Here is a 16,166-nt window from a genome sequence, read left to right as displayed (position 1 = left end):
CAAGTTGGGATGATCGAACTTGTCTTGGCTACCAGCTATCATCTTTTCTCTATTGTGTACTGATTTATTTTCCGGTGTTTTTTATTATATACCTGTAGTTACAAAGTTCAAAAGTGCAAAATAAGAAAAATAACTATAACATTACTTTATAATATTTTATATTGTATAGTAGTCACTTGCAGATTCTATTATTCTGGATATCTAAATATAACTCCCAAAACACATGTTTAAACACAAAATTTAAGTTAAATCGCGAATTTCAATTTGAAAATCGGAACAAAGAAACGGCTAACAGCAGCCGAGTTCCTTTTCAAATAAACCACAAAAAACTACAATGCAATCCTGACAAGTTGCCAGTAGAGGGAGCGCTGACCACCCCAGACAACAAAGAAATATCTGAGATTCAACTCGTGAGAGATGTCAAAGTTTAACTTTAGAACCTTTACCAGTTTATTTCAGTACAATTATTTTAATTCATGGGAATACTTCAGTGTGACATTTGGAGTTGGATGGTAAATTTCCATTGCAGTCTAATTTCATTATGATTTGTGGATGGGTCAAAAGGTGATGGCGCCATGTGCGGATTTTCCAGCCTCATTAAAAACATTTTTGGTGTCGTACCTGAGCTCGTCACTTTTGTTGCTGATAAAGACGCAATGCACGTAGCTTTTGATAGCGGTAGAACGATATAAATCATTCATCAAGGTCACATTTCAACCGCAAGCGCACTTTAAAATATTTAATTATCTTTAGATGGTAAATCTGCATTTCACACGAGGCTCTTTTTGATAGTGATGGACACTGAAAACAAATGATTTAATTGGCTTCTAATTCATATTCTACACAGCAGAAAAGGCTGCTGCTGCTCAGTAAAACAGAGGGAAATCAGACGCCATTTGCGCCCTTTAATCACCTCATATTCATAAACCTCAGTGTCAGATATTTATTTAAACTTACTACAGCAGCCTCGGTTTAATACGAGGCGAGCTTTAAGCAAAGCCCAGTGGAGTATTTCCCTGTCACTGTAGCCTCATGTGGTTGAATGGTGCCTGACCCACAGGAATCTCCTCCGCTCAACAGAAAAGCCTCTGAGTGGGAAGGAAAACCAGAACAGCTCCGAAAGGAGAGACGCGCGGCGCCTCATCCAACCAGCGCCAGACCCGAGAATCACTAACAGAGGGAATTTAAACCGTTAAAGTGTCTGAGACCGATCCATCCACCGGTCTGTTCTGAATTGGAGATATCACATCCGATCCCTGATGAACACGGGGAGAAGTTATTTGCGTGTGGAAGAGAAGAGTTCGCCTTCGCACGGGAGCAGAGCAAATTGAGGTGCTGTGAGGATCACCAGCGAGGATGTTCGCGAATCATCTGAACTTTGATTCAGTCTTCGAGGAGCAGTTTCGAACTGTTTTGCTTTTGTGATTCTGGCGGAGATTGAGAGCTCTCCCTCCGTGGACTTTGCTGAAGAAGTTGCTTCAGACTGATTTTGAATGACACAGACTTTCAGCACACTCTGGATAAAGGACCAGATACCAGCTGCTACTAGAGATGCCTGCTTGTTTTACAGGAATTTACTTTCTACTGACTCAACTACTCATTTGTTCAGGTATGAGTTGATTGTACTTGCTCTGTACTTTATTATTCATCTTTTGGGAATAGGAAGTTTCCAGGTGTTATAAGGCTGAGCAACCTTTCTTGTAGTTGGCAGCAGTGACCCTGACCCATGCTGATCGCTCCCTAGTTACTGAGATTGACCCGTCACTTTATGGCCATGCCTCTACTGTTAGTCCTCAAAAATACTTGGAAAAAGTGTCTATGTTGGAAAAATAAATTACAGTGGACATTATTAGAAAAAAAGAGATACAATTGAAAAGCCTATATATTACTGAGTTTGATGCCCAGATATTAAAGTATTATTTCAAAATAAAAGTAATGGTTTGTCCAACCTCTGTGTACCTTTTACAGTATGTTACAATTGCTATTTTCTTTTAAATATCAGCGTACCTCACATTACCAGTGCTGTTCTTTATCTCTCTCAGGCACAAGGACGGTAATGTCATTGATACTGGCAATAGATACAATCCGAAAGGAAGAGAAAACATAACATGTTTGGGTCTGACATAGGGGAATATATTTTTGTGTTTTTCTTTTTTTACTAGTGTAGAGCAGCATTATTAGTCTGATTCTTTCCTAACTAGAATTAATTTCAAAATAAATAACAGTGTTTAACTTAGTGTTTCAGTTCAAAATCTTTTGAGTTACTCTCATGTTAAATCATTTATTCATTTATTGTTACTATACAGAGGCCTCAAGAAACCTTTCTGATGTGATCTATCATTAACTATTTACTGTATATTAGGACAAGAGGTGGCTTCACCCCATGTGTTTAAGAGAGAGCAGTGGGTGCAGTTAAAAGGGGTTTCAATAATATTTCAAAACAAAGACCAGCTCTATACCCTCTACAGTTTGCTTGAAGGTTCATGGAGGTTTGCACAACCGGTCCACATGTCTTTTGTGGGCCAGGAGAAGGCATTTGACCGTGTTTCTTGTGATGTCCTGTGGTGGGGTGCTCCAGTAGTACAGAATCTGGGGTCCTTTACTAGGGGCCATCCGTTCTCTGTACACGGTCTGGAGTCTGCTTCACATTGCCAGCATTTTGTCAGACCTGTTCCAGGTGCATGTTGGACTGAGGCTGGGCTGCCCTTTTGCACTGGTTCTGTTCATAATTTTTATTGACAGGATTTCAGGCTAAGGGCCGGAGGGCTGTGGTTTGGGGACCAGTGGGTTTCGTCTTTGCTTTTTGCAGATGATATAGTTCTGCTGGTTTTTTATCGATAGGACCTCTCCAGGCTGCAGGGGAGTTCTTGCATCCAGTGGAGAAGTTTAAGCTGTTCCAGATGCCCCCTGGGTGCCTCCCTCAGGGGATGTTTTAGGCATGTCTGCTGGTAGGAGGTCCAGGGGACAGACCAGGACAAACTGGAGAGACTATGTCCCTCCCCTGGCCTGGGAACACCTCAGGCTATTCCCAGAGGAGTTGGGTGAGGTATATGAGGAGAGGGAGGTCTGGGCATCTCTGCTCAGACTGCTCCCCCACGACCCATTTACAGATAAGCAGAAGACAACGAGTATGATTACAATTATGAGTGCAAGTACGACATCTTACTGATACCAAAACTCGTCTTCTTCACTCACTAACAACTTCCACACCAAAGAATGTTGCATCAGTTCTTATATGTATGGTGCATTAACTGACTGAAAAACGATCAGATTTAAGATTTCCGAGCAGCTGATCACTGATCAGGGATAGTCAGGTGTAAAATCGTCCGGTCATCAGCTGATTTCTTTGCGTAACTCTTTTAGACACAATAAAGCATTTTACCAAATGCTCTACTCAGGGGTAGTAGTAAACCATAAATGTATTTATTCTCATTCGTCATTTTAAATGCAAAATCTCTAAATGACAAGTATAAATACCAGATCAGACTGAAAGCTGATGAGAAGTTTTTAAACCTGGTTTCTGATCTCATTAGAATTTGACTATCTTCATGCTCTCACAATGTTTCACCCTTTGCCACTAATTGTATTTTTTTCTGAATTTGGCTGGAGTGAAGTGGAAGCAGTGTTGAAGGTTTAACAGATTTGCTTAAGGTCATTACAATTTGCCACACAAACCATATATATTTTTTGCACTATTAAGAGTGTTTAAGGACTGTGGGTATTTTAATCTTTCTGTAGTGTTCATCCAGAGAAGAACAAATGCTGCAGAACCTTGGGTATGTTTTGCATGCCGACAAAAGTTCACTGTCCAAATATGAAGATTGCGTCTGACTTATTAATGCAGTCAGATGTAATCTTCATATTTGCAACAAACAAACAAAGTATGTATAGATGTACAGGGGTTGGACAATGAAACTGAAACACCTGTCATTTTAGTGTGGGAGGTTTCATGGCTAACTTGGACCAGCCTGGTAGCCAGTCTTCATTGATTGCACATTGCACCAGTAAGAGCAGAGTGTGAAGGTTCAATTAGCAGGGTAAGAGCACAGTTTTGCTCAAAATACGGAAATGCACACAACATTATAGGTGACATACCAGAGTTCAAAAGAGGACAAATTGTTGGTGCACGTCTTGCTGGCGCATCTGTGACCAAGACAGCAAGTCTTTGTGATGTATCAAGAGCCACGGTATCCAGGGTAATGTCAGCATACCACCAAGAAGGACGAACCACATCCAACAGGATTAACTGTGGACGCAAGAGGAAGCTGTCTGAAAGGGATGTTCGGGTGCTAACCCGGATTGTATCCAAAAAACATAAAACCCCAGCTGCCCAAATCACGGCAGAATTAAATGTGCACCTCAACTCTCCTGTTTCCACCAGAACTGTCCGTCGGGAGCTCCACAGGGTCAATATACACGTCCGGCTGCTATAGCCAAACCTTTGGTCACTCATGCCAATGCCAAACGTCGCTTTCAATGGTGCAACATGTATTGTTCTCTGATGAGTCCACCTTTACTGTTTTCCCCACATCTGGGAGAGTTATGGTGTGGAGAAGTCCCAAAGAAGCGTACCACCCAGACTGTTGCATGCCCAGAGTGAAGCATGGGGGTGGATCAGTGATGGTTTGGGCTGCCATATCATGGCATTCCCTTGGTCCAATACTTGTGCTAGATGGGTGCGTCACTGCCAAGGACTACCGAACCATTCTTGAGGACCATGTGCATCCAATGGTTCAAACATTGTATCCTGAAGGCGGTGCCGTGTATCAGGATGACAATGCACCAATACACACAGCAAGACTGGTGAAGGATTGGTTTGATGAACATGAAAGTGAAGTTGAACATCTCCCATGGCCTGCACAGTCACCAGATCTAAATATTATTGAGCCACTTTGGGGTGTTTTGGAGGAGCGAGTCAAGAAACGTTTTCCTCCACCAGTATCACATAGTGACCTGGCCACTATCCTGCAAGAAGAATGGCTTAAAATCCCTCTGACCACTGTGCAGGACTTGTATGTCATTCCCAAGACAAATTGACGCTGTATTGGCCACAAAAGGAGGCCCTACACCATACTAATAAATTATTGTGGTCTAAAGCCAGGTGTTTCAGTTTCATTGTCCAACCCCTGTAAGTCCCTGGGCTACAGCCAGTTTTGCTGTCTGACCCATGCAAGTTTCTTTTACACATGTAAATTAGGACAGACAGACAATAAGTTTAAGGTTTTTAGGGGTTGTCCACATGTAAACGGTCTCTGTATTTCTGTGGAAACCTCTAAAAATATAGTGTTTTGCAAAACATCTGTTCATAAAAAAAGGAATAAATATTTTGGGGGCCTTGGAAACCCTTGCTTAATGAACCAGAAACATTTGGATTTCAAGATGAAATTTTAACAACTTGTAAAAAGTTAAAGCTTGCAAAATAAGAGACTTCTACGCTTATTGAGAATAATTTTTCAGCCAGATGAATGATGCCTTGGTCCAGATTTTTGATAAATATACAGACCTAGTAGGAGAAGGTAAGGAAAAGTTCTCTGCACCTATATACTTTGATTGGCCATTAAAATACATTAAATATGACATAACTATGAGACTGATGTGTTGGTCAATGTTGAAAACTTAATAACAAAATGCAGAATCCAAATTTTTGTCCTTGTGCTACAAACACACAAATACATTGCACTGTACAGCAAACCCTCAGAGTTGAAACTGAATAATTCATCTAGATTATACTTAATTGTCAGACAGATCTAAAAGATAGACATGTACTCGTTTCAAGATCACTTTTCTCTTTTATCTTGCAAAATTCTATCTATGGCACCTGAGAATGATTTAGTTTTGTTCATGCTGAAAAACAATCTAAGCTATCATTCTTTGTGTAAAATATGTATGATTTAACTGTACTGTCTATGATAACTACGAACAAGAGCTAAAAAATGGCAGATGGCAGAAACAGATGAGTTTCGTGTAGGATAATAAGTCCATTTTTAAACAGCATCCTGTGCGTTCATCGCACCAAAAAATAGTAGATTGTTGTACTAATTGTACTAGCCAAGCTAATTCATAATCTAATTACATTAGTATTAATTACCCAAAGTCCTCTGAGGCTAATTTCGCCTTCTCATTCACATGTTATCGGTGGAGAAAGAGTTACCAAATGACCTCAGAGACCAGCAAAGCACAAACTAATTCCATCAGCATTGTGTACGTGGTAGCCCCATGAGGATACTGTTTAACTGACACGTGGTCATGTCTGCTGGCGTCAGACCGACACAGGTCGAGGTTCATGTTTTCTCATTCAAGTTGTTCCGGCAACGGACACTCACTCCTGCAAGACTGCTGTGACTGTTGTGACTGAAAAATGTGCAGTGGCATTGCTGCACAACGTGAAATCCCCAGTTACAATGGCTTTATTAGGAGAAGCTGAGCTGTTGTGTCAAACTCTATGTTTAACACCCTGTGGTCTGGGTGATAGTGACAGCAATGAGTTGGAGATCACTCCTAATGAGGAAGACTGCTGACAGGACATATTTGTGCACCACTTTCTTTTATGTTCGCATGAACTTGTCAAAATTCTTTTCATTCTCCCACAGAAAGCATGCAGTTAATAAGCTTCTGGACATCTGCTTGTTGGGAAAGCATCTTAACAAGTGTGGATTTGTTAACATTTTGGATATTTTGCACTATTGCACTCGTTAGGTTCCAGCCGTGGAATGCATTCAGGGGTTGATTTTTTTAGTTTGCAACTGCCTTAAGGTTTTAAGGATTTCAGTCTAGAGAGATGGTTGTTTTTGGTCAAAGGTTGTTTTTGTGTCTGGTGTACCATTCTTATGCGGATTTATCAATTAGTGTTTTATCATTATTTTAATAAAACACCCAGTGAGAACCCACTTTTTGTTTTCTACCAGAGTCCAACAGATTTTTAGTTAAAATCTCATGATATTCCAAGAGAGATGTCACTCTTTTTTTTTTTTTTTGTCTTGATAGTCTATCCACAGCTCCCTGTGTAACTGTATCAGATTTTCCTTCGGAGAGAATCACGTGTTTTGTCCACACCAGAGTTACATGAGTAATCCAACCTCCACAAATGAAGCACTATCACAGAAAACGAGCTTTGGTCTGTGGACCAAACAGCTTTGGAGTGATTGCACTATTGATCCCATCAAAATATCAGCCCAATTCCCAGCAGAGTTTAGGGAACTTTACATGCTTATATTTGTGATGGTAGTTCAGAAGATACTTTTTCCCAAACAATTTGCTGGCATGTAGATACCATCTAGTGCTTATTATGAAGATGTGGTTAGCAGAAGATGCCACTCTTTTCTGCAGTTGTCTAACAGTGAGCTATGGAGAATTTTTGTCTCACTTACCATCCTGCTAATTGTGCATGCAAGATAAATGGGTCCTCATCCAGCCTAGTGGCCAGTGGAAATGGGAGCCTCTATCAGATCATATTTGTACCACAGGAAAACAGGAATGGATTATTAAGTAGACAATCCTTGAAATTCTAATCCACTCTAATCCACTTGGAACTGATGCCCTTTTTTCCTATATGTACTTCCTTTTTTCCTTCCTTCTCTGCATCTTTCCTTTAGTTCAATCTCCCTTCACCCAATCATGTCCTTCCTTCTTTCGTACCTTTCTTATTTGTTCTCTTACTTCTTTAGCTCACTGTGGTAATTTTCCTTCCTTCTCTTGTCCAATTCCTCCTCGTGTAATTTATTTTTTCCTTTTTTCTGGCTTTTGCAGGTTCAATTTCTTTAGCCTGAATAGATTTCAAGCATAAATTCACAATTAACTTCTATATTTTATATTTTTAAAAAGGCATACATGACTTAGAAAATTAAGTTTGGAACAGTCAAGACATTGTAAAAGAAAAATGTACAGAAACCATGTCTATTTTTTTTGATTGGGACTTTTCAGGGCCCCTCAAAGTCCCCCAAACCACTGCTGCTGGATAAATGTACTCAGATTAGAGGTCAAATTTTTCTAAAGTTTAATGTAATACTATCCTACTGCAATAAAAGATACACTTAAATTAAGGCTTTTAAAATACTTTTACCAGGGATGCGAAAACATTAGTTTGCGTATGCATGCCTACAGTCTGATTCTGAAAAGTTGTGTCCCTTCAGGCAAAAATGATTATTCCACTGTCATTCAAAGGATTAGTAAAATCACTTTTGGTAAAAAATAAGGTAATACTAACTGAGCATAGCTTAATTCATTTGTTTGCTTAAAATAATGTTGGCCACCAGGAACAGTTGAAGCAGAATTACCAGGACTGTATCTCATCCTCTCAAGCCCCTACAGATGTTGCTGGAATTGCTTGGTTCTGCCTGAATGTGCATGAATGCATACATAATGGTGTTAGCGTAAGCTCGTTTTTTAATGAGTGTTTTCGGATTGTTCGCTGAAAGCTGGGATTCATGATTGCTTCCCTTGTTTACTCACTGGTTTCCTCTGGAGCTGTGAGTGTGGTTGCTAACCTAGGGAGAATTAAGTTACTGGGAGCTCTGACAAGTGCCTGTGGGCCCAGAGTTCACAGGTCATCACATCTTCCCAGAGACACACATATGCACAAACACGCACACACATACAGAGCCAAAGTGGCATTTACATGCCCCAGTCTTCATTTTGAGAGGGATCGATTGGCATCTGCTTGCTTGACAGAGGTAGCAGTTTATTTGCCTGAAGGAGACTCCCTAAATCTCCTCTAAAACTCTCCTTGCCATAAAATCTTTCCACTCACAATAGCATAGTTCAAATGTTTAAATATCAGTTAAATATTTTGAACTCTTTCACAGACTGTCATGTTACAATCACAAACGTTCGTGTATTTTACTGGGATTTTATTTGATGGACCAAGACATAATTGTGAACTAGGAAGAAAATAATAGCTACCAGGTTAATATGCCCCTTCAGCAATTCATCCTTGCATATCTATGTTCCATAAATAGTGGGCTAAACGATCTAAATGGGAAGATTTAGGCAGGTAGAGCAGAACCGCTTGATATAAAAACCACAAATCCTTTATGAGATGGGGATGGAATGAGGGTTTTAGGGTTGAAATGACCAACACATGTAAATTATTTATGATATATAAATTGTGTACAAACAAAAAAAAAAAAAATTTAGCTTGCATTTAAATTCAGTCCCCCTGGGTCAAACCTTGCAGAATAACCATTAGCTCCAATTACAGCTATAAGCTTTTTATTTTTAATTTGGGATATTCTAGCCCTGCCATCTTGAAATTCTACTTTACACAAGAGCTCAAGCTCCTTGAGACAGCCTATTAACATCAATTATTAACATCAGATTCTCAGATGGATTTAGGTTTGGACTTTGACTGGGCCATTCTGACACATTAGTATGCCTTGTTCTAAACGTTTGTGTTGTATGTTTAGAGTTGTTTTCGTTCTGGTAGGTAGGTCTCCCTCCCCAAGTCTTTAGCAGATAATCGCAGGTTATCTTTCAGGATTGTTCTGTGTTGCTTTCCTCACCCAGGAAGTCCAGATTTGTGGAGTTCATAGGTAACATTCGTCACAACACATTCTCCCTCCTGAGCTCTGCTGTTCCTCCAGAGTTATCACGGGCCTCTTAACTGATTTCTGATTATTGCTCTCTTTACCTGGCCAGTCAGTTTAGGTGGACATCCATATCTTGGTGGGCTTACAGTTGTGACATGCACTTTCCATTTCAGATGATAGACTCTAAATACCAGTTGGGTGACTTCTTAGTCACCTAATTCTGGGCAGTTGGATGCACTATTACCTATTGTATCTCAGTGAAGCACACTGAATACACATGCAAGCGACACGTTTTGCATTTTAATGTGTATAAACTTTTCAAAACTATATTCCTTCCATCAATAAAATACATAAGTTTTTGGTTTTATCATGATGAGCACTTGAGGGTTGAAAAATCTGCGTCTCTTCTTTCACATCAACACCCATACACATACGGAGAAAGTCCTGAATAGTGAAGCAATGGCTGCACTCATGCACAAAATAACATCTAAGCTTAGAAATCCTTGTGGGTTTGTGGTTTTCTCTCACTTGTTTGTACTTCTTTTGCCTTTGTTTCCTGTTCTGAGGTCAGTGTCCAGCTACGTTTGTTTGCTAAGGCACTTGGGGTAATTGCTTAGTTAAATAAATCTGCACTCCACAGCCTTGAGGTTTTATAAGCTATAGTGTCTTTCTGCACTTGAAATATGTGCTAAATACGTAGATGCATCTTGTGCAATCCATTTAGCAGCCCAAGCCTGCTTTTTTATTAGTTTTCTTTAATCTTGAAATAAAACATGGCAGTGTTTCAACTTGTCATTCTGTACTGGCAATGGCTTAAATACTGCATTAGTTAAAATGTGCTACTTCTCATAAATGTAGAATTCAAAGTAATCAGTTGGATGAATATTTGGAAAAGGCAGCTGTAAAGGTCACAGTAATGCAACCTCAGAAATGCTTCCTGTGAGTCATCTCCTCTCCAGCCAGGCGGCTAATAATCAATTGAAATCAATATCCCCCTAGATAGATCTTCAGCAATCTTTCAGTGTTCATCCACAGGCGCTTCGGGAAAATAGATGTGTTCTCATACATATCAATTAGGCTCGCTCTGACTGTTAAACCTAAGATTAGTTAGAATAACAACAAAGAATGCCTGAGTGCAGCGAGAGAACACATCAGCGGTGCACATTATCCCTTTGCCATTTCCTCGATCCTTCTCATCTTTCTCCTTCAGTTGTCTCCTTGTCATTACTGACAGGGTTCAAAGCGCTTTATGTGAAGACTGCTGCATAAAGAGCTGTTTCCCATCAGAGCATCTCTCACAGAAGAGCCAAAAACATGCATAATTTACTTTAATTAGCACATCTATTATTAGATAGTTTTTAAAACTCTATGCAATGGAATAGAATTAAAAAATGAATCTGTGGGAAAGCAAGACTTGCAGGGCAGTAATGAAATTGGCCTTGGAAATGCTTTCAGTATGTTTGGCATATTTTGACACTCTCTCAGCTAAAACTTGAAATGCTCTTAATACTTTGGCACTATTGTTATTATGAATATAACTGCCTGTTGAACAACTTAGCAATCAACTTGCCAAGCAATCTTTGAAGAACAAGGCGAGTCTACTTTTTTGCCAGGCCAGGCTATATATGTCCTGACATTGGCCTAATAATGGATGAGTATATAGAACCAGAGTCGTTCATTCATGCTTTTCCATATTATCCATTGGTTTTATGCCATTAATTTTGAAAAAGAAGATTTGAGGCTTTAAATTCCCATCTCTTGGTTTGTAACATTCCTGTAAGCCTAGAGTGCAAGCCTAAAGGTGCAAGCAGGTTGATCAAAGGCAAATGTGAGAACCATGTCCTCAGGACAGGCATGTGATTACGAAGATGACCATATAATATTACCTTCATTAGGCAAAGTTTGACATTGGAATGTAGACTCTCAAGGCACTTTGAGCCCTTTGACAGTAAGCCTCATTAGGTAGTAGAAAAGCACATATAAGATGATATGCTTTGTGCACAACTCAGCTCACCACAATGTCTGCTACAAGGTCTGTATAGATGTTAGAAAAAAAATTAAAATTAATTTTTTAGTTTCTGCTATAATTTGTAGTTATTTTTAAATAATTTTCACTGAAATTTTAAAGGTCAATTTCTGCTTAACCTTTATCATTTTATCGATGCTGTCAAATGTTTTACAGCACTGACACACAGTAGGTTTTCATGCTGGATTCTGTGACTGTAAACTGGACAGGTCCTGCTGCAGCAAAGCATCACCAAACCATGACACTTCCAGCTCTATGCTTCACTGTTGATATGAGAATCTTTTAATGTAATGCTGTATTTCAAATGCAAACCTTTGTAAGGTATGTTTCTTTAATTTAATAAATATATTAATAAACAGCATTGTTTTAATGTTTTCAACAAGTAGAAATGCATTTACAGGTAAAATAAAAAGTGTACACACTCCTGTTAAAATGCTCAGTTTTATGAAAACATATAAGCCTAATGTAACCAGTAACCTTTACATCTCAAGTAAAAAAAACAATCTGAAATTGTCTAAAGTAAAAATGAAAAAAAAAAATCTGGTAGCAAAAGTGAAGTGTTATTCTGTTAATTTTTTCGCTTTTGTTGAAAAAAAACAAAAAAGGGTTTCTATCAATACAAATGTCAATATGTTGAATTTAGTTGCTGTCCTTTCACCTTCACAAGCTTAACATGAATGCAGTACGAAGAACATGCATGTTACAAACACCAGAAACCTTTATGTCACAAGTCACAACATGGGGAAATTTCTACAGAGACTCTTAAAGACGTGGAGGACGTTGTGTCTCAGTTCATCCAGATGTTTACTTACAAGCCAAGTCATATCATTCATAATGAAAAACAGCAGCAACAGCAGGTGTAACTAAGTGGCTGCGCGGTCATCATTTAATCTGATAATTCAAATCGATCGCCATCCCAACATCTTAGAAAAATGTCCTTGAATAGGACACTACTCCCTCACCCCACTACCTTCAACACAATGCCTTGCAAAAGTTTTTATCCATTTACCATTTTCACATAATCTCATGTTACAAGTACAACGTTAATGTATTATATTGGTATTTTATGTGATAAACCAACACAAACTAGTAGTGCTGGGCAGTAATACAAATAAATTGTATCATGGATTCAAATCAAAGTATCAAATGGAGTTTAAACAAAAATTCAACGAAAATTCAACATGGAAGACTCACCACCCCACCATGTCCAATCACTCTTCACTGGCTGCTCCAATCAACGGCAGGTCGGCACTTCTCCTCGGCCAATCATCTCCAAGGGCATCACTTTTAAAGACGTTCTGCATGGAAGACACCGCTCTTCTGCTGAGCTTTGATCAGCATGTCCGATAACGAATCTGACGATCCTCCTGGTTCTTTGCAAGACCTCATATCGGGTCCTTGCCCTCCTGCCACTGCTTCTGCTAGAAGAAGTTCCCATCTAGCTTCGCAGCTCGTTACTCCGTCTCCTTTCTCCAAGCTCAGGGCGACCGGAATAAATCCCGGGTCCGACCAAGACGTTTCTCAGCTCGCTGATTTTCTATCCCACAACTCCCCTCCACTTCCACCTCCTCCGCCTCCTTCCTCGGGAAAACGCCGCAGCAAGACTCCCAACCCCCCTGCCAAGAAACGCCGAGGCTGTTCCTCATCCACTCTAGCTTTGGCTATGTCTCTTCCCGGCCCGTCTTCAGCTGCACTTGCCTCTCTCTCTGAACCTCCTGCTGCCTCATCCTCTTCAACTACAGCTGTCCTCACTTCATTTATCTCATCGTTGGACTTACTTCAACGTTCCATCACATCTCTTACTCAACACCTCATGGATTTCTCCGCAGAACATGCCACGTCAGCTGTCCATCCGCCCTCTGCCCCACCTGACGCTCAGTCTGCCTCTCAGCCTGCTGCTCGGCCCCTCCCCTCAGCTTTCACACTGGCTAATGCCTGGCCGGGCTCATTGTTTGGTGAGACGTATTTATTCCTTTTATTCCCCTTTTCTGTATTCTTCTGTATTCTTTCAAAATTTTTCTCCCAACCCTTCTTACATTCAGGCAGACCTGACGTCTTGTTTCACGCCAACATATCACCTAGAGTTCAAAAATCCTCCAAGGTCAACCGATTAATTTAGTCTCTTTCATTCTACCTTCTCCTGAACTAGACCATCGCATCGCGACCTCAGAAGACGTCACAGCTGTCTTTAAATCCTCTGACCCCCACCTCTCCAAAGATCTCTCCTTTGGAGAATTTGTGGCAGCATTCGGCATTTTTAGGGACGTTATTTGTTCTGTATTCCCAGATAGGAGAATCGAGCTGGACACATATCTGGCCCTCATCACAGATCTGCACCTCAAATACGGAAATTCTCTCTTCTATCAATATCATAAAACCTTTTCCGCTAAATCCGCTTCCATCCTGGGTCAGTCAGGAACTTGCCTAGACTGGTCCGTGCTCGACACGGACATCTTAATCATGCTCGCACAAGCTTCCTCATGCTTCTCCTGCGGCACAATCGGCCATCAAAGCTCTCTTTGCCCTACACTCCTGTTCTCCTCCGGCTCAGCTACTCATCCTCTTCCTTTCCCTTCCTCATCCATTCAAGGCAATGATTGCAAAGGGAGAAAAATCCAGGTTTTCAATAATTCTCCTATTTGCAATAACTTAAATGAAGGTGTTTGTTCGTTCCAATCATGCTCTTTTCTTCACATTTGCAGCTTCTGCAAAGACGCCTACCCGAAGTCCGTTTGCCCCCGCCGTTCATCCCTCAGCAGGACTCATCGCGGTTCCAGGCGGTTCTTGGCAAACGTTTTCAAAATTTTGCCTCGCTCATAATACTCCTCTTTACCCCGTCAGCATTCCTACCGTCTTAGCATTTATTACTTATTGCTTTGATGTCCGATATTTCAAACTCCCTTACATCAAGAGTTTATTAGCCGGCATAAATTTGTAAAAGGCCATTTCTTTGAACCCACTCCAAGCCTTTTCTCAAATCATTCCATCAAACTTTTACTCAAAGGTCTAAAAAATCATAGCATTTCTCAGCCAGATTCCAGGAGACCTGTCACTCTTTCCATTTTAAAAGATCTCTGTGTGCTCCATTCAGGCCCCTTTCTATCCTACCTAAAATTTCTTCTCTCCAGCGACTGACTTTTAGCTTTTTATGGCTTCCTCAGAATAGGGGAATTTACTACCCCATCAAGCTCATTCGATCCTGCTAGAGACCTAACAATTTCGGATGTTAAGTTCTATCCCGATCATTTTAAAATTGATCTTAAACATTCCAAAGGAAAAGGTCCTTGCTTCATCTTCATTGCTCGTTTAAACGGTCCATTCTGCCCTTTTCATGACATGTTTAAATTCGCCATCAACTGCCACAAACTCTTTCCAACCTGCTTGCCCCTCTTCCTTACTCCTGAAGGAGTTCCCATGACTGCTTCTTGGTTCCTCAACCATCTGAGACTAATTTTAGTTCAATGCAATCTTCCCCCAAGTCAGTTCTCAGGTCACTCATTTCGTATCAGAGCGGCCACTACAGCCGCCTCACGAGGAGTTTCGACAGCTTTGCTCCAACAACTTGGCCGCTGGTCCTCCTCAGCATTCTCTTCGTCCGTCCGTCCTGACCTCCAATCTGTCTTATCCGCGCTACAATATATCAGTTCTTAGGTAAGAACTCTCACATTTACTGGTGGTGGTCGGCCTTATCCAATCCTTTGCTGTATCTAGATCAATCAATAACCTTTCTTCATTATTCCTGGTTCTCACGTCTAACCACTTAAACCTGAATGTTTTATTCTCTCATTCCAATTCAATTACCACGTTTTCTAGACAGTTTCCATTTCTTAGCTTTCTTTCTTTCAGACGCACCTGGATCTTTGCCACTGGCAGGCATATCCAACCAAACCCATCTCCATCTAGGCTATTGGCAAGCGTATCGAACTATGCCTTGGCAGGCCTCTCAATCCAGCCTCGTCAGGCTCATCGCTATCTACGCCACTGGCAGGCGTTTCATTCAGCCTTGTCAGGCTTACTCACGCCATTGGCAAGCATTTTCAAACATGCTTAGGGAGGCATTTCATTCAGCCTTGTCAGGCTCACTCACGCCATTGGCAGTCGTTTCATTCAGCCATGTGAGGCTCACTCACGCCATTGGCAGGCATTTACAAACATGCCTAGACAAGCATTTCATTCAGCCTTGTCAAGCTCACTCACGCCATTGGCAGGCGTTTCTGAATATGCCTTGGCAGGCATCTTAATCCTACGCCTTGTCAGGCACTCATCTAGCCGCCTTGACGCCCGGTCAGGAGCAGTCCCATCTTCATCTGACGTGTCAACGGCCATCCACGCCTCTTCAGGCATAACTCAGGTAAGCCCATTTGGGCCTAATCCATAAAAAAATTTTTTGGTCTGAGTTCTTCAGTTCAGCCTCAGCCTGGCCTCGGCCCTTTTGGGGGAAGACATACCTAATCATAATCCTAAGATGTTTATTCAAACCCACTTCATCCTCAGCGTTTACGTCTTCCTCCGGGGTCCGAGCGCCAAAGAAATAATCTTTCATTAATAAACTCTAACTGTCATCTTGTTGTTTCTCCATTATGTGAGTCTTTCCAGGTTGAAATGGAGTTTAAACG

At 40.8% G+C, this 16,166-nt stretch overlaps 1 protein-coding gene across 1 annotated transcript in view; it reads left to right on the top strand.

Moving 5' to 3' along the window:
- The first annotated feature begins 616 nt into the window (after positions 1–616).
- LOC124876269 (roundabout homolog 1-like) overlaps positions 617–16,166 on the top strand; it is a 155,399-nt gene continuing 139,849 nt past the window's right edge. The window contains exon 1 of the mRNA XM_047378911.1: positions 617–1,609. Coding sequence (XP_047234867.1) covers positions 1,552–1,609 — 58 coding nt within the window. The 5' untranslated portion in view covers positions 617–1,551. The remainder of the gene's footprint in view (positions 1,610–16,166) is intronic.

This window comes from Girardinichthys multiradiatus, chromosome 11 (assembly GCF_021462225.1).
Source record: "Girardinichthys multiradiatus isolate DD_20200921_A chromosome 11, DD_fGirMul_XY1, whole genome shotgun sequence".
Classification (NCBI taxonomy): Eukaryota; Metazoa; Chordata; class Actinopteri; order Cyprinodontiformes; family Goodeidae; genus Girardinichthys; species Girardinichthys multiradiatus.
This window is presented reverse-complemented; position numbering and strand designations above follow the sequence as displayed.